Genomic DNA, 19,534 nt, shown 5'->3' on the forward strand with positions numbered 1-19,534 from the left:
TCGTTCTGCCTCGGAGAGCCGGGTCCGCCCCAGCTGCATTGGTTCAGACGAGTTAGAAAATCCTCCTCTCACCTGTTCAGGAGCATGCGCTGACGGGAGAGGCGGAGCCTGAGGGGCGACGGAGAAAACCCTCTCTCTCCTCCGCTCCCGCAGACGGCAGTCAATGCGGATGGAGAGAGCCACCAGCTCATCTAAATCAGCAGGAAGGTCCCTAGCTGCCAGCTCGTCTTTAAGGCGATCCGAGAGACCGTTGTAAAAGGCATCGAGAAGTGAAGAAGCATTCCAGTTACTCTCGGCGGCTATGGTATGAAACTCGATGGAGTAATCGGACACAGATCTCCCTCCTTGCACCAGGTTAAACAGTCCCCGAGCTACCTCTCTTCCGGGTGTAGCGTGATCAAAAACTTTACGCAGTTCATCGGAGAATACGCTTACAGACGGGCAGGCAGAGGATTGTCTTTCCCATTCGGCGGTACCCCAGTCTTTAGCTTTGCCCGTGAGAAGAGAGACAATATACGCCACCCGGGATCTTTCTGTTGGGAAGGCGGAAGGCTGAAGCTCGAAGGCGAGGGAACATTGGACCAGGAATGGTCTGCACGAACCTGGAGCTCCAGAATAGCGTTCCGGAGGAGGCAGGCGTGCATCCGATGCCGGAGGACTCTGGATTCCAACAGCGGAAGCTGGAGTTAGTTCCGGGCCATGGACCGTTGCAGGACGGGTCTGAAGATGATCACGGAGATTCACAAAGGTCCTTTCGTAGCGAGCGGCCATCTCCTGCAGAGAGAGCTTGGCGGAAACGACAAGACAATCTGGCAAAGGACAACTGATATTGAGGTAGTATAAATACTGTGGAGTGATGAGGGAATGAGTAACAGGTGAGGGGAAGGGCTGAGGAGACCAGGTGAGGGAAATGAGCTGATTACAAGGGCCTGGAGGAAAGCGGGATCTGAAATGACAGGAGAGTTTAGATGAGGCATCAAACAAACAATAATAAAAGTGTCTAACTTGTGACAGAGCCAGAGCGTCTGCATATCTGTGTTCTGTGCATGCATAATTGTGCATGTTTGTATCTAGGCTATTACATGTGTGGCAGTGCGGCTGTATCTCATGATTGCTTGTGGTTTGTGCTGTGCTGTTTTTTCCTCCTTTTGACTCTCCCTTCGCAGTGTGAACGTGGAACTAAAACGTAGCTCGTATTCTCCATAAATGGGAGCGGCACAATGCAGATTCTTTTTTTGGCATTAAAATACAGACTGCGAGTCAGCGACACAAAAACATAACTGACAGATGTATATTTTGGCCGGGTCTCCCTTCAAATAGATGGTTAAGCAGCTCATAAAAGTGTTGAGGTGTAAATTCATGTGGATAAGCATGTAGTTAAGGATCAGACATGTTTCCATGGTCGAGCTTTAACATGAGGATGTAGCATGGAGCCAAAACCAAGTGCCCAGTACCCTCTTAGCCAGAGTGACTTCATGTTATTTCCACTACCTCCACACACACACACACACACACACACACACACACACACACACACACACACACACACACACACACACACACACACACACACACACACACACACACACACACACACACACACACACACACACACACACACACACACACACACACACACACACACACACACACACACACACACACACACACACACACACACAGGATTGCAGTCAAAACTGAAATAATCCCTTCACCCTTCACTTTAGAAGTGTTTGAACAAGTGCAGCTTAAGTAATGCCAAGTTTAAAGACATCATTCGTGAATTATTAGGCTTTTCCCTGCATTGCAGCGCTGTTCCCCAAATGGCTTTTTAAAAAATGAGAAAACGCCCCACTCGTATTTTGTCCATATAATGCTGACTTTTTGCAGCCAATATTCCCCCCACCCCCGTCGTCAGATGTGTTTACTGTCTGTCTCGGTTGTATGTAGGCCAGGTTGACCACAGGGCTGCCGAGGAGGTTGCCCGGTGTCCCCCTGGACACGAGCGTGAATACACAGCTTCAAGATCTGCTCACTTTACACACACACACGCACGCACGCACACACACACACACACACACACACACACACACACACACACACACACACACACACACACACACACACACACACACACACACACACACACACACACACACACACACACACACACACACACACACACACACACACACACACACACGAGGGATCTGCAATTTGTCGTCCTTGCATTGGTCTTTCAGCCTCGAGTTCCCAAGGCCGTTTCTTTACAGAGAGCCCACTTAATCAGAGGCGCATCCACCCAACAGCCGAGTGTTTTCCGCAACAGCTGAGCTAAACATCTGCCGGGACGCTCTGGGTTTGATTTAGACCAATGTTTGACACACACCAATACATTTGTTGATTCCACTTCCAGAAACGTCCACCCTCTCTTCATACTGTAACTGCCAAGTATGTATTTCCCCCCCTTTTTTTTCCTCATCTCGTCTGCGGCTGTACCTCGCCCTCTTCTGTGAATCAACTACCCCCCCCTCTATACAGCTGTTCCCCTGCCTCATGTTGCACATTCTTTCATTCTTTAGGGCTCTGTCTGTCAGGGACCCATTACTCTCCTTCCTGCTGTGTGTGTGTGTGTGTGTGTGTGTGTGTGTGTGTGTGTGTGTGTGTGTGTGTGTGTGTGTGTGTGTGTGAGTGAGAGAGAGTGAGAGATGGAGAGAGAGAGGGGGAAAGAGGCAATGTAACATTTTCAGACAGATCTAGACTCTGAAAGACAGAGCACAGCTGCATAGAACAGAGCCTCCTGACACACACACACACACACACACACACACACACACACACACACACACACACACACACACACACACACACACACACACACACACACACACACACACACACACACACACACACACACACACACACACACACACACACACACACTCCCCCAGCTGTTTGCCTCTCGCCAATTACTGCGTTCTCTGCTTGTCCTGTCCCCCCCGGTCCCATAAGCACCTTCCTACTCCCGCTATTTTTAGCCTGAGAGACGGGGGGCTCCTTCACGGCCTAATCACGGCATCCACCGTGCAACCGCTGCCTTCATATTTTCACCGCTCAACCTCCCCCTCCTTTGTCTCCCACGCTTCAAACTTCCCTCTCCGTCCTCCACATCTCTTAGCCACAGGCTCAGGTAATATACTTGGGAATTCTAAACAAAGGAAAAGTGCAACAGAAAAACAGGCACCAGCCCGACAAACAACAAAGCAATTAGCCAGTGTTTGGTCTGCTGGAACAACCGTGACCTTTCAGGAAACCCCCCCTTCCTGTGAGAGACGGCCGAGCCGCAGCACAACAGCCAGCATTCTTGGAAGTGTGTGAGCGCTTTCTTCAGGAGGTCACCACGACTTATCGATGTCGACCTTTTGTGGTCTAGACAGCAACAGTTGCTTTGTTTGTTGTTTTGCTATTGAACCCTTTTAAATGTAATATAAAGACACGGGACAAAAGGATGACTGTATTTGTAATATTGTTTGTATAAAGGAAAAGTCTGGTGGCATTCTGTTTTTCTTTTTTTTAAACAAATCCAATGAAAGATGAACTAAAGACGAACAACATTTTGTTCTTTAGTTAAGTCGTGATATAGCATCCTTTAAGCCCCAGAGTTAGACCTACATTGTTTCCCAACACAATTATAAATAAATATAGAAACATAGCAAAAGGTGATTAGTCCCACATTAAAAAATGACAAAGACACTATGGTTGATTTTGCACAAGAAGACCACACGTGTAAATCGAAGGTGAAATAAGTCCTTGTTAAATACAATAATGACTCAGGTTTAAGAAAGATTTTGTAGAAAAAACAGAACAAAACTTTGCCTTTTTTTAAACAATCAAGGTTTTTATCTGTGACCTGACAACGAGCCACAGACAGGGTATTGAGAGAAGGACTGTAGCACAGTCGACGCTGGGCTTTTCATGTGATTATTTGACTAAAACAAAAATATAAAATATCAGAAACCATCTCTTTTGGACAGATGTAACATTTGGAGACATTTTTTCTATTTTTAGGCCTGGATCTAAAAGGTTTTAGCAATTGAAAAAAACGGTTGTGCAGAAAGGTATGTTTATATTTCTCTAAAAACTAAATAATATTTTGGTTTTGTCAAACTCAGAAATCCACACTATTTCAAAAACATGTAACACTTCAAATTCTATAAGAAGTAAGGTGGCAATATGGTATATCATATTTTCGTATAATATCGTCATCCCTGTTCACTTTTTCTGGCAAATGCCATGATGGGCAATCATAAAGGAGCTTTTCAGTATGTTCTCTTCTTGTGATCCGTCACTACTGCTCTGGCAGATAAAGGCTCCCCCTCTCCTACCGCGTCTCCTCACGCTACTCTTTGGGGAGCTTTAACAGCCTGCATGCACCTCACGTTTCCAGATGATGCATTGTATTCCTCAAGGACTCCTAACCTGCTTCTTATCAGATTTCACGTCTTTTTTGTCTCCTTTTCCTCTGTGCTCCAAAAGGAACAGGTTACATATTTGTATCAACCCAGCCCCAGACTTGTGAGTGTTCCAAACTCCCTTTGATTACACCAGATTGTAAAGAATTTGTGTCCACAGGGGTTTCAAAATGAGTGTATCTACTGCAGATTGTTTCTTTTATGCATAATAAAACCCACATGCTCTCAAGTTGACATTCTGGGAAGTTTCTGAAACACATGACGAAAACTTTTCTTTACACTTAATAAATACTTGTTTGAAGAGGCAGAACATGCTACCACTGAAGTTCTAGAAACAAACGTCAATTTGTTGCCTTTAAGTTTTTCTTCACAATCACAATCCTCCTCTCTTCATATCGTTTGTTTGAGGAGAAACCGAGTCACGCTAACCTCGGAATCCCTCTCACTTGCCACGAGGATAAAGGGTCATAACCCCCAAACATGGGTTTCCTTTGGTCAGTATGTTTTCCCAAAGGATGAAGTTACATCTGATCCAGAAAGCTAATCCACAGCGCGGTATCTGAGGCGGCCAGACCACACAGCAGTTGAGGTCAGTCGGGTTGTCGACCTCTTTAGCTACATTTCTCTCGGACAGACAGAGGGAAGTGCACTCAGGTTAATTTAACTAAACAGGACTAATGTTTGTTGAAGCTGCTGTCTGCTGCCTGCTACTGCCCTGTTATGTCTGTCTGTGGCATGTAATGTCTGCTGAAAGCTTTACGGTGGGTCAGATGAAAGATACGTTGATTTGATAAGAGCAAACATGTTGATGGTATTGATCATTTCATAATAAGAGGACAGGAAACACATTCAATGACATGAATGTATTCCAAAGAGTGTATTCCCATCACCATTTCTTTTTTGTTGTTGTAAAAAAGTCTGAAACATCACTATTTAAAATTATTGCAATATAGGAATTTGAAAATGTTACTCATTGGATTGAAAGTTAAGCACGTTTACTAAAGCTTCGCCAAGGGAGATATGTATTCAGTGTGTTTGTTTGAAATCACTTCATCACTGATGAAGTTGAAAAATCGAATGTCAAAACTGACTTTTCTATCCTGTTCATCACATACTAAAAATGATTTCAGTGAACATTTTTTTAACCAAAACATTCAACAACATTCCCTGGTTCCAGCTGCTCGAACATGAGAATCGGATATCCCACCTGCTGAAACTATTTACAAAAAGTCTCATAAATTCCCACGCTAATTCAATCCAACTAAATAAGTAAATGATCTATACTTCAAGAAGAAAAAAAAAAAAAATGTATATGTGATATAATGGTTTGTTTTGTCTGTCTTCATGTTAAAAATCTTTAGAGCCATTTCCAACTCACATTCACACATTTCTAGCAACATAGTGAATTGGTGTAACTGCTATGGTGTCAAATCAAAGAAGACAGTGGGGAACACCAACAACAGACATTGCTTTGTAGATCTGTGTTTGCAGTGTAATTGGTCTGCCTTTGACAAACTATATGTGTACCATTATGTATTTTAACACTTGTAATGCTTGATGTAGCTTTCTTTACTTCGGTCCTATGTACATTATGCATCCTAAGGCACCACTTCCTGCTATTGTGTTTTTAGACACAAGCGACTACACAATCTGTCTTTCTATCCGACACCCAAGATACACCCAGCCCCCCCCCCCCCCCCCCCATCCCCAGCGCTTCTGGTGCAGGGGCAGCACTGACAAAAAGTAACATGGGGCTGATAGGGCAGAGCAACTGTGTCTCTTCTGAGAGGGAGAATAAGGGGGAGTGATTAAGTGTGTGAGAGAGAGAGAGAAAGAGAGAGAGAAAGAGAGAGAGAGAAGGCTCACATGAGAGGAAGTGCCAGACACAGTAAAGTCAGAGGGTTGACTGTGACTCCCAGTGTCAGTGCACAGCCGGGCTGCCGCACCACTCCCCTGTCAGAGCAGGATCTATCTCACCCCCCGAGGACCGCGGCCTCTGTGACGGACTGGCCTGTTGACGGACCCCTCTTTGGATGTCAGCACCCACAACTGGTAGGCAAATGTTCACATAATATATCAATCTGTGAAAAAGTGCTAAGGTGTGCTGTTATGACTGAATTGGAAGTTTGGCATCTTATTATATTTTAAAGAGAGGATTTTAGAAGTTTAGCTGCTGAGGAAAAAGTGTTGTATCTTTGTGTTGCTTTGGTTCATCCTCACTGTGACTATCGGCAGATGGTCAGTTTTTGTTTTGCTTCATTTAAGATGTGTTTAGGTTTGTTCAAGTGAAGCTGCTACACTTTACATTCCTATATCTGCAAATCACATAACATGTGCAAGAAGAAACATTGTGGTGAGCAGCAGCGAGAAAAAAGGAAATAACTGTAGCTCATTTTTGGGGTTTTTATTTGTTTGGTTTTCAAAGTGTCCTTTCTCAGGACGGGGAAGGGGTGAAAATTGGAAACAGACCCACCCACCCTGGAGAGCTAGTCTGTCCAGAAAAAGTATTAAAGTGCAAAGAATGAGGGAGACGCACAACAGCAGTCCCTCACTGTAATACTAAGTTAGACGGATCAAAGAGACGGAAATGAGTATTTGCCCAGAAAAATGTAAAGATGTGACACAGTGAGAGTTGCTGTCACTCCAGCGGCTGTCCTCTGTGCTGATGGACCTTTAGGCAAGGACAGCAACAACTGGAAAAAAAGTTGATGTGTCTGAGTTGTGAATGTTTGCCCAGGACACATTTTTTTTATAGAAGTCTAGACAAGCGCTATGCATCACATCAGTACTGCCACATGCTTTACATATTCTTGGTCAATCTCATTATAAAGTAACTCAAAAGTTAAGAGTCTGCTGCAGGGTTAGTTTTTCACCGCTCCTTCCTTGTTGTTGTGCTCTGTTCATAAATCTTCCTGCATAAGATGAAATGCTGGCCTCAGCCTCTCTCGCCCAAAACACGAAACGTTTGCTCTATTTTTACTCTTGGTGCTGCTCCATTTTTAGAGACTTGTGTACGTGGTTTGTTGGGCTATAAATTAGACTGTAACTCCTGTCTCTGAAAAATAATAGGAGTATAATGATAACATTCATGGTTTATTTAGCCTGTGGTGATGAACACAGATGTCTGTTTGAGGGAGTTTTAAACTGATGCAGAAACAGAGAGATTCCACCCCATCAAAAACATACAGTGTTTTCTAGAAGATCAACCTTCAAGCATGATCAATCGCCTGCACCTCAGATTATCTCGTAATCATTTTAACATATTTGCCAATCGCAATATGATAAGTGAAGGCATCTTTAATTATGTCGCGGGAGAAAAAGGAAACGTCCAACGTGGAAAGTCTCAGCAGCAAAGCTGTAAAAATGTCTTGATGAACTTGATGTTCGATATATCTGTCATTGTGATAAATCATCAGACTGAGTTTGTTTGGTTTGTGAAGGTCGAGGGGTTAAGAGGCCACAGAGCGCTGGGAGTGGCCCTCAGGGACGTAACTCTCACTCTGTCAGGGTCACTGATCACACTGCGTCTCAGTGTCTGAATCAAGACACTGTGTCTTTAGGGCACAGAGGGATTAGAAACAACGTTGTGATGCTGTGACATCAATCTTGCATACAGTATTAAAGCCTATAACCAAACGTTTTGATAAATATCTATAACAATGTTTCTTTCTTTTAAACATTTAATATAAAACTTAGAAACGTACACCACTGACAACTTTATCCAAATATCCAATCAATCAAAACTTAAATGCATCTTTGCTTTCTGTCACCAAAATGACTGCATTTGTAATTGTTCTAGCACATTTTCCAAATTGTTTAGCCGTACGGTAATCAGGATTTATAGTAAAATCTTGACGACCCAAAAAAGTTCACCTCTCGGTTCTTAAAACCGTTCTTCATCACAGCAATGGCTGCCAACTGAGGTCAAGTAAGTGCTGGAAAGGAATTAAAAAAGGATCCCCAAATATGTGGTTGACAGTAAGTTCACCTGAACAAGCAGTTGCTACTGTTTAGATAACAATCAATATATGCAGTCATTTATTTGTGTCCCATCCCCTTGTGGACAATTGCAAGAATCCGCTGGATATGAAATGTAACTGCTATTGGGAAGTTTAATTGTACATGAAAAAACGGTCAACATTTTGTGGAGTGGATGAAGAGATTTATAGTGGCAACAACAACAACAACAACAACAACAACAACAACAACAACTATACAGCGATGGAAACCCCTTTTAGAAGGAAGTATAAAGTTAATGTTAATGATACGTTGTGCCTTTTACTACATTCCTTTACATAATCACCCCATGCATTATATATGGCACTCTACTTGTATACTTTCTCTCATTAAATGTGGATGTTTTAGAAAATAAAAGTTCTCAATGTATCTACAGCCCAATAAAGAATGTACATTGTAAGGAGATTTCAAAATGAGCATTCACTTCACAGCAGTTTCAGTGAAATCGTCACCTCAGGTTTTTCAGTTTGACATGTAATTTAGAGATTCGCCACAAACCTTTTCAAAGGGGTACACACTGTTCTCAACTCTTATGTTTTGACCTTTTTCCACACGTGTGCACACAGGAGTGTGAAGGCGTCGTAAAGCAACACTTTCCAGCATCACAGTCAGTTTCCAGAGAAACTAGGCGAGTGCTGAATGCTATGTATCCCCTCTGTGGGTTGAATCTGCTTTGCTGTTTGGAATGGAAAGGCTTTAGAGAGCTCGCACCGCAGCGAGCGGCCTCCAGCGCCTTCTCGCTTCAAAGTCACCTCACAGCTGCCAGCAGGAGCTTCGCGTGGCCTACCTGCTCACGTGAAATGTTCTTTTAAGCAAAGTTAAAGAACTTCACAACCACTGTTTTACATGCGTAATGGAGCATTTTTTCTTTTATGTATACAACAAGGCAACGATCTGTAGATTCATAGTTTGGTTGAATGTCTTTTCTCTTTTAATCATTCAACTATAGGGATTTAAAACTGCATAAACTGCTATTGTTGGCCATTTTGGGGGAGTGGAACAACATTGACAGATTATTTCCTTTGAAAGTGTTTGTGTTTCTGGTGTCCTCCAACAGCTGAGGGATTTGGCTCTTCAGCAGCTTAATGCTTCACCATGTTCACCAGCGAGTTCGTTGCTTACTCTGTCTGTCTGCTGCCTTGAGCTTGGAAAGCTGAGTACAGTTATACTGAATCTACTGAGATCAATCCTGAGCTTGTCCACACAATAAAATAAATTGACTTGCAATGATTGGTCGACCTATTGATAATTTAGAAACATTTTATTTTATTTTAAAGTGCACTGAATTTCTTTGAGCTACATGACAATAACTAGGCATTTTTTACTTTCTTCTGACAAAATCAATGAATTGCTGTACACAGTAATCTAGAAATAAATCGATAATCTGCCTTATCAGGTTTGATTAGTGCAGCGAAAGTGGCAGTAAAATCAAAACAATGAGCTTACATTTTTTTTTTTTTAATTGTGGCTGTGTTATGTGTTTCTGTGTGCATGTCTTAATTTGCGATATGTGTGTGCATGTGAGGTAGTATGACCCACTGCATAGTGAATAACACATTCTTGAATGCGGACCCGAAGCCTCCACCAGGACATGTGTTTGACTGATAACTCCACACATTCCAGGGGTCACACAAATGTACCTTGGCACTTCCGTCATTGATTCCAATATCCCCCACATTAGCCACATTAAACTGTGTAAAGATCAGAGCGAAACAATTACTCTTACATGTGTCGTTGCGGCTCTGGAGCCATGCCTGATGTGCATCTTAACTATTCGTGCCCAAGCCTTTTTTCACCCCCTAATCACTTTCTCACTATCACTTCCCTGACTCCCTCCTTTTCTTTCACTTTTTGTTGGCAATTTGCCCTGCAACTGCTGCTCCCTCCATCACCGTATTGCCTGACTGCATTCCTCTCATTCCTACTGGCTTCCTGTGACTGGAAGAGGAGTGAGTCGTATACTGGCCACAAAACTCCACCTTTGAGTCCTAACCATGTATGCCATATATGTGTCTTTTCCATTCTTCACTGTTCTGGCTTTTCATTTAAAAAAAATCCAAAACTTGCATCTCTATAAGCGTCTGGTGATAAAGCCTTGGGATGACTTTACCACAGCATATTGTTCGCTTTCACTGAGCGGTCTCATGACTGGCCTTCTCTCTGTCTGAGTCAGTCACACAGATCCAAATGATCACAAGCTGACTGCGCTAAGGACACAGAAACAGTACAGAAACAGTGTAATGCATCAAGAAAAGAATGAGCGCTCCAATGACATCTGACAATGACCTGTTACCAGAAACACAAATGTTGGTGCGGAGTTCATCAGTGCATTTTTTATAAAAACAGTGACCTCTCAGAAGTCCTATTGTTCATTATTGTGTACATTTTTTTCAATTTTTTTTTTTCGTGGCAGATTATAGTTTCATTGTAGACATTTCTGAATGACTCATTGTGCAACTTTTCCATTGTTGTATCAAAATGTCAACAGGGCTGCATTTTAGAATCAGATATCAGGCACTTTAAATATTTGTATCCAAATGTGTTAGTACAGCATGTAATGCTAGAGACATACGGATAGGGACAATTTATTGAATTACTTGTTGACAAGAATGATTGATGGTTGATGAATTTATTCGTAGAGGCCATAAAAAACAATCTCTCAAATATAATCTGTTTAAAATGGGAAAGTAATATAAGAAGCAACAGATACCAAGCTCTCTCTACATCTGCAAATAGAGGAAACTCTGTGTTAAGCATGTGCAGTTGAAAATGGGAGATCTGCTGTGAAATTCAATTTGCTTTTACGCATCACAAATGATTCAGGGCACAGTCAACACTCGTGACAGGGGTTGGACTCTTAAGCCCTGCCAAGAAGAGCACAAGGGAAAAGACATTCCGTTGTTGAAATTAAACTCAGTTATGTTGACAGCCTTTTTCTAACTAAGGCCACCATTTACCCCTTAGCTACACCATTTTAACTGAACAACAGTATAGTCATTGACCAGGACATGCCTCAGTCACATGAAATAAAAACTGGCTCAGCTTTACTGGTTGGTATGTCCCAGATTGGATTATCTTGATGGTTCGAATGATGTAGTGGATTTGTCCACAAGCGCGATGAGGAAACTGTGAGAAACAGTGAGAGTTTAGTTTGGGAGAGGACATGTGAGGAGTGGCATCACTGTCTGAATTAAGAGTTGTTGCAGGCGTTTGTACGTCCCAAATAGATTATAACTTTTTTGTTGACACTGACTCGAAAACTTGCCTTTGGCTATACAAAGTCGTTAGAGCCAGAAATAAAGATACCGGGAAATCAGGTAAAAGGCAAATTACTTTTTACATTCTCTTTTGAGGGCTCTGCAACCCCCTCCTGCGCAATGAAATGTACTTTTTTTGTAAAGTGGATGTATAGAATTATATGTAAAGCCTTCTATATGACCGAATATGCACATGTCTTTTAACTATGTTGTGTTTCATCTGGATTTATTTATATTTCTGGCCTTTTTCCTTTAAAAGTATCTTGTCTGATCCCATAAAAGTGTCCTAAAGATACACACTGCTTACAGCTTTATTGCTGTAAAACACACAGCCAAAAGCAATTCAAATGTAAACTCATATACTGTTTCGACCTTAAAGTGTACCATCAACAAGATGGCACAAGTGATAGGGATAATAGGATAATACTCAAAGTGCTATTTACTTGCTCCTTTTTCACTGCCCTCTTTTATATGCTCCTCACTATGATTAGTTTTTTTTTATCTACTTGTATGTGTCTTTCTCCAGGTCACTTGGGAATTTCAAAGGATCAAAACTCTACTGCCTTACATGTATCCATAACAATATATCATATTTTCTGAAATAAATATAGGCGTAGCAGCAGAGTAAAACTATCCTGTAATGTTTCCCTTTGAAAAGCAATGGAGGAGAAATATAAAGTAGTATTGGAGATAGCTAAGTCTGTTCAAATTTGCACTTTAGAACAAACTTGAGACTTCAGTAAATGTACCTAGTAAACACACACACACACGCACGCACGCACACACACACACACACACACACACACACACACACACACACACACACACACACACACACACACACACACACACACACACACACACACACACGCACACACACACGCACACACACACGCAAAGAGAGCATCCCTCTTACCCAGCTGAGTTCAGCAGATGGAGCCCTCGCACAGCTTCACACAGGCGGATGAGAGTGGTCTATCTGCAGTTTCACCTCCGTCGTTCAGTGAGCAGGAGACAGACAAGTGGATAGCAGCTCTCGGTGACGGAGCTCAGTCTTTATCTTACATAAAAACCGAGGCGTTTTTAAAGTTTTAGCTTAGCTTTCCGTGTAGCAGCTTTGACAGAGACGCGTGCTAACTAACGGCTGGAACCAACGTTTTGATTTTATAAACACCAGGCAGCTAAACTGACACTAAAACGACCGGAGCAGCTTAGTCAAAGTAACAAGGACATTCAGTGGGACGACGTTTTTTATCTGTTTTTCTTTTTTCTTACTTGCTATAGCTGCCTTAAACCTGGCTGTCAGATTCTCCAGTGTGGCATGCAGTTGGAAATACGTCGCGGTTGAACGTCACCTCCAAACGGTAGGCGATGTTTTCAGTTATATTGATAACGTGCACCGAGCGGGCAGTAAGCAAGCAAACCTAACACTTTTTTTTTTTAAAGGTAATAACTTTATCAAAAAGAAACTCGACTGCTAGTGTTCTGCTTCCTTGAGCACAAGACGTATCTCAGCTCACATTCTTGAATTTGTTGTTTAACTATTTGTGTGGTTAAAATGTAGATAAACATCAGCTGCGTAGCCTACCATGAACATTTTGAAATCCATGTTATCCTTCTGGCTTCCTTCCAAACTCAACAGGTGTAAAAGCCAGAGGTGGAAGAAGTACGCAGATACTGTACCTGAGTAAAGTGAAAGTCCTGCATTCAAAATGTTACTCAAGTAAAAGTACAGTATTAGCATCACTAAAAGTACCAACAAAGAAAAGTATTTTTCAGAATAATATATATTATATGTTTTGATTATAGTTATTGATGCAGTAATTTGTTTCTCAAAGCTTGTAAAGGTGCAGAGCTACCTTTCTATACTGCAGGGTAGCTTGTGAATGTTACTGACAGTGTAACTAAGTCTTATTAAAGTGTTGAATATAATTCAAATAATTAATCAAATGTGAAAAGTGACTGAATGTATTAAATAAATGTAGTGGAATAAAAGAACACCATTTACCTCTGAATTGTACTGGAGTAGCAGTACAATGTAGCAAAAAATAGAAGTACTCAAGTCAATTAAAAGTCTCTTAAATGTGTATTTAATTACAGTACTTGAGTAAATGTACTTAGTTACTTTACACCCCTGGTAAAAGCTCACATGGCTGAGATTGAAATGTGCAGGCAGTGTCCTCCGCTCCTTTCACTTGAATAACTGCAGTAGGCTACACCAATTTAAAATAAAACAGTCATAATGATTTCCTTGATCAGAATAAATGTAGTATATGGCCAGAGTGCAACCTTAGCTTCATTACCTGCCTGGATCTGTAACTCAATGTGGTAATTATCCTAATCTGACAGGCAACGTGCTGATTGTGATAAACAGACCAAACAATTAGCCTATGTAATTATGGTATTAAGTCCTCTTTGTGAGTGCCAGTGTAGAATTTCCTATTGGATGTATTTCTGCCCATAACGTCATTGAAAAGTTTGACTCATTCACTACTAGGCAACAGATGTTTGGTTGTTTGATGGATTTTGGGTGCAGGCAGCTGTGTTGTGTGAGTGTGTGTTCTGTATTATGACAGAAGTCATAAAATGTGCCCCTTTCAGTCCCCAGAAAATGAAAACACACACACGCTCAAAGGGCATCCATGCGTGGAATAATGTTCTCATGTGTCCAGGTTCCCTCTCTGGACGGGATGAGGTCATAGCCTCAATGCTGCGGGGATACAGTTACATTAGTTTCATGGGCCATGCCAAAGGAATCGACACCACTTATACTCTGCCCCCTTTCTGTTGCCCTTTAGATCTCGACCTCATTTTCTTTTCCTCTCATCATCTCAGATAACCAGCAGGGATCATTATTGCTTTGAATGTCTACCTGTTTGCATGCATGGTTGTCTTTGCGGCATGGACAATACTGTATCCAGGCATCGGATCATAATGCTACATGATTAGTGTCATCCTACATCAAACCTTTTTGCTCCACAAGTTGTGACAGCCTCTGGGTTTGGCTTTGTCAAAGTCATAAACGCTGAATGGATGCAGGTTCAAGTGACACATCATCATAATAGAGGTATATATTTATTTTGATGTCAACACAAATCGCCTATGTGATTCTACAGTTGGCATGTGCCCTCCCCTGAGTCATGCTCTGGCCTAACTAGTTGTACTGTAATTCGTATTAGTCATTTACAGTGCGATGTGGTTGTGAGCAGTCAGTTTTTCATGTGTTGCAGTTGAGGTATGAAGCATGGGTTTCATTTTGCTTGGTGGGTAACCCTTATACAGGATATTTAAAGAACACAAATATTATAATGTTTATAGGCTTTTCTGAGCATGCAAATCACCATGTGGTTAACACAGATACTGTAGGGGAGAGGTGGAGAGTTGTTTTGGTTTCTCTAAGGTGTTGGCTGAGAAAAAAGTGTTGTATTGTAATCGAGTAAGACAAATTCATTCAGCCAGAAACAAGGAATTGCACATACTTATCAGTGTCTATGTCATGTTGAGAACAGGTTTGGAAGTAGGGCTGCAATATTTTCCCCTATCAAGTAATCTGCTAACTTTTTCTTAAATGATTGATGTCTGAAAGTCTTTTCCTTTTGATTACTAAACATTATCGCGTATGAAAAAAGATGTGATTACATGTTCATTTATTGAAGGTCATCTGAAGTATTATTCATTATCATTATTGATAGATCTGTTTTATTAATAGGTGAAGTGTTAGATGTCTAAAAAAGTGAAAAATGCCAGATACAATTTCGTAAACCCTAAGCTGATGACCTTATTTAAATTTTTCTGCATTTCACAAGGTATTTTAAGTCTTCAGCTCAATAAAATGAGGTCATGATAAATTCAGTGCTATATTTGTACCGTGAATGCTGCATTGATGACTAAGATGACTTTTCACCATCAGTGATAATCTTTCTTTCAAATGTATTTGACCAGATGTTCAATCATTTATAAAACTGGTAGAAGAACTTTTATTGACCACCCCAGAAAGGCTTTTTTACATCAATGTATAGATCTATTTAGTGATCAGGGCATCATTGTTTTATGTAAAGAAATGTTGTATGTGCAGCTATAAACATTCTAGTTGTGAAAGTGAATATGTACCTTTTCCCAGGACAGATAACCTTTAAAAGTCTCCTGTGTTTCCCAGTGTGAGCCACAGCGGTGCTCTGACAATAGGGACAGTGTTCTGGGCCGGCCAGAGCCCCAGATCACATTTCCTGTTCCTGATTTATTAAGATCAACTCAGCTGACTACTGATGCCGCTCCTCAAAAACACAGCAACAGGACCGTCACTCTGCTTGTGCTATCACGCAAGAGTGTGTGCGTGAGATAATGGGGAAAAATGGAGCTTATTAGGGAAAGTTCAAACAACGACAGTAACTTTATTAAAATCCATCAGTTAAGCCGGCTATTACCAGAAGACAGTAACCTTATTCTCACTGACAGCAGGGTGGATTTGAAACAAAGAAGCCCTTCTGTGTCGATAGCCTTCTAACCCAGTGTGCAATAACAGATTGTGATACACAGTATACTGCAGACACATGGGCGACTCATTAGAGAAGTGAGCATGAGAGCCTGTTCTCTCAGGCAAATCACCTTCATGCCCTGTGTCTTTTTACATGTAACAAACTAATATAATATAGCATTTCTGTATGGTACATGTGTGTGTGGCTGCATAAAGACCACATTCACTCATGTAACATCTGGTAAGGCAGGATCATGGAGCACGGGTGGAGCTGTGTAGGTGGAGATAACGTGTACAGACATGAATCAGATGCATAAAGGAAGTCAGCCGGTGTTCCCTTCAGGTCAAACAGTGGTTCATGTCATGATTTGCATAATTGAGGTAATAATTTGTCTGAATGAGGCAGTGTATCGGCACTAATGAACCGTGTTATCTTTCAGCACCTGCTAGCACCAGTGTCCATTTTCTTGGCAGTCGCACATATTCCCGGCAAAACAAGACAGAGCGTTTCAGTCTCATGCCAACCTATGGCAGTTCCCTGGGCCAAATGTAGCTTTGGTTTCCCCTTCCAAAAAAATGACCCTTTAGAACCCACAAGAGAAAAAAATGAACCCATTCAACAATTGTCAGTCTGTATTGGCTGTGAGAAATCAAGCTGGAGAATCACAGTAATGTGCATGCTACTGTAGATTGTGACACTCTCGTTTAGACACAGTTCTACTCTGAGCCGGCGACCCCTCGTATTTTTTCCTGTGCCGCCTCAGGGACACAACTTCAAGAGAAGTCTTCTAACTGTCTGACCTCTGACCTTTAGGTTGAAGAGTGGCATGGGCATTACAAAACTGTACTGATGATTGATGAGAGAAAAAAAGAAAAGGCTAGATGATGAAGGAATCTTTACTTGTGTGTCATGATTATCCTGTTCACAGTCAAGTGTAGGAAAGTATGGCTTATTTGTGGCATAATAAGTTGTAACTTATTAAGCCTGAGGGAAAAGGAAGTGAGATGTGTGGTATGCTTTACAGAGTTTATTGCAATGGCTCGAACACATGCTCATGACATAAAGAACACACATTTTTGGCATTACAAACATTTATGACCAGGATTCTTCACATTTTGTTTCTGAAGATGTGTGAAAGGATCAGTCGCTTAATCGATCAGTGGATTAATTTACAACTATTTTTACAATTAAACCGTTATTTGAAATATTAAAAGTTCCAAATATTGAATATTTCCAGTTTCTTAGAACTTCTTGCTTTATTAAGTCATCACCATGGACTCTGGAAAACTGTGGCTGACATGTGTCTTTTTATGGCCAAATAATTATCAAACCATTAATCATTCATTTACAAAAAATGTAATAATTGACATAACAGTACATTTTATAGTAATTAAAGTTGTCTAAAAATAACATGATTTTTTACAACTTAAATTATATATACAAGTCAAATGGTACGTCAGACATAATAGAACAAATGCATGTAATAAAGACAAATGTGATGTATGTATGACCAATTTCTGTACACATTTCTGCTAACAATATGCCAACAAGCATAAGCCAATATCACCATTACTCATTTCCAGAAACTCTGATATGAGGCTCAATAATTGACAGACTCACACGCCATGCAAATACAGAGCATGTGTGGGCAATTGGGAATGCTATTAATACACTTATAGGCACACGCACTCATAAAAACAAGTGGTGATGCTATATATATTGAGAAACAGCAACGCATCTCAATGTCCTAAAACCCAGGTGCGTGATGACACACAATAACACAAGTGTTAACTGACAGGTGACGCTAAAAATAAACCGGCATGGTAACACATACTGAAACGTGCACAATGAACCACAGTGTTCTTTCAAAAGAAACAAATGGACAGTCACTATTAATAAATTGGCACCAACACACGCCAGCACCGATGCGCCGTGAACACGCGGCCTCAACTGTCGCACAGGCAGATCCTACTTATGCAAACACAAAGACCTGCTGTGTACACTCAAAAGAAACAACTGCACGCTATTAATACCTTGGCGCGTATAGGACACATACTAGCTCACACTCATACGGATGCGAACACACGGAGATTGATACTCCAGCTGCTCGGAAGCAGAGGGACAGAATGTCCCCAACAGCTGTGGATTCCTCTCAACGTAAGGACGGTGGGGGACGCAGGAAGGACTGAGAGATAGGTGGAGGGGTGAAGGTGGCCAGCATGGGGGAGAAGCTGTCATAGAGTTGTTATTGTGTGTTTGAGTTAGGAGGTTTGTTACAGTAATACAGAGCGCAGTGTCAGCCTGACAAGTTATTACACTCTTGTGATATCTTATTAAAAACAATACTAACATTATTTGTTTATATTTTTAACACATGACATTCCGTCGTTGAACTTTTACTGCGTGTTTGCCTATTTACCCAGGCATAAAACTCAGGCCTGCTGCCAGTGTTATACAAATAGAAGCTAGCATTTAACCTGATGTGTTACTTCCAGCCGTAGCTCTATCCAATTACCGCTGTGGAGTTCACGGCAACAATAAACAAAGCACATTTCAGGGCCACAGTGTGGATATAAATACTGCCGTAACTCTCAAGCTGCAGAAATGAACCCTTTCAACCAAAATAGCAGCTTCTGCTTGCCTAAATGAACTGAGAGGATGTTATGGTGCAGACTAACTTTAGAAACAGGAAGTCACTCTTTCTGTGTGTATGTGTGCGTGCGTTTGTGCAAGTGTGTGCGTGTGTGTGCGCGCGTGCGTGTGTGTCACTGCTTCAGTGTGTTGCTGCAGAGGCCCACAGAAAGAGGATGATGGTTGTGAAACGAATATGCTATTACAGAAACCAGAAGTTTGTCTCCTGCCTATTTTTAGCACCACAAATGAGAGAGACAGAAGCACGAACGCAGATGTTATCTAGATGGAGTTCTCCTTATTTTTAACGTTACATATACATATATATAGCTTTTCTTATCAGTTTAACAATATGAAGCTTGCATTTTTAGACCACAATTGATGAATCTGAATCAGTAAACTTCTATTCTGTTAATTGTGAGCTTTAAATGTCCCTTTGGGGTGTAGTCTCAGTTCCATGATAGGAAGTAGTCAGCAGATTATTAAAACATTCAGGGTCAGGGTGAAATTAACCTCGACTGTTCTTTGAATGGATCATGAGGCGACTTCTTGTTTTGTGCCTGGACATTTAACGAGTCATGCTGCATGTCTTCACAGCTTCAGTCAGTACAACAGTCTGCCAAACACATTTGTAACAAAGACTTGCCTTGATTTTTAAACTTTAGAAAGATATAAAACATTT

At 41.4% G+C, this 19,534-nt stretch overlaps 1 protein-coding gene across 2 annotated transcripts in view; it reads left to right on the forward strand.

The window, feature by feature from the left end:
* The first annotated feature begins 6,378 nt into the window (after positions 1-6,378).
* Positions 6,379-19,534, forward strand: part of LOC117446538 (histone deacetylase 7-like) — a 42,655-nt gene continuing 29,499 nt past the window's right edge. The window contains exons 1-2 of one of the 2 annotated variants that reach the window (XM_034082782.1): positions 6,379-6,524; positions 13,031-13,110. Coding sequence is in view for 1 of the 2 variants with exons in the window: in XM_034082781.1 (XP_033938672.1) it covers positions 6,506-6,524 (19 nt within the window). In the remaining variant the exon portion in view is untranslated. The remainder of the gene's footprint in view (positions 6,525-13,030; positions 13,111-19,534) is intronic. The other variant, XM_034082781.1, reaches the window with a different exon arrangement.

This window comes from Pseudochaenichthys georgianus, chromosome 5 (genome assembly GCF_902827115.2).
Source record: "Pseudochaenichthys georgianus chromosome 5, fPseGeo1.2, whole genome shotgun sequence".
Taxonomy (NCBI): domain Eukaryota; kingdom Metazoa; phylum Chordata; class Actinopteri; order Perciformes; family Channichthyidae; genus Pseudochaenichthys; species Pseudochaenichthys georgianus.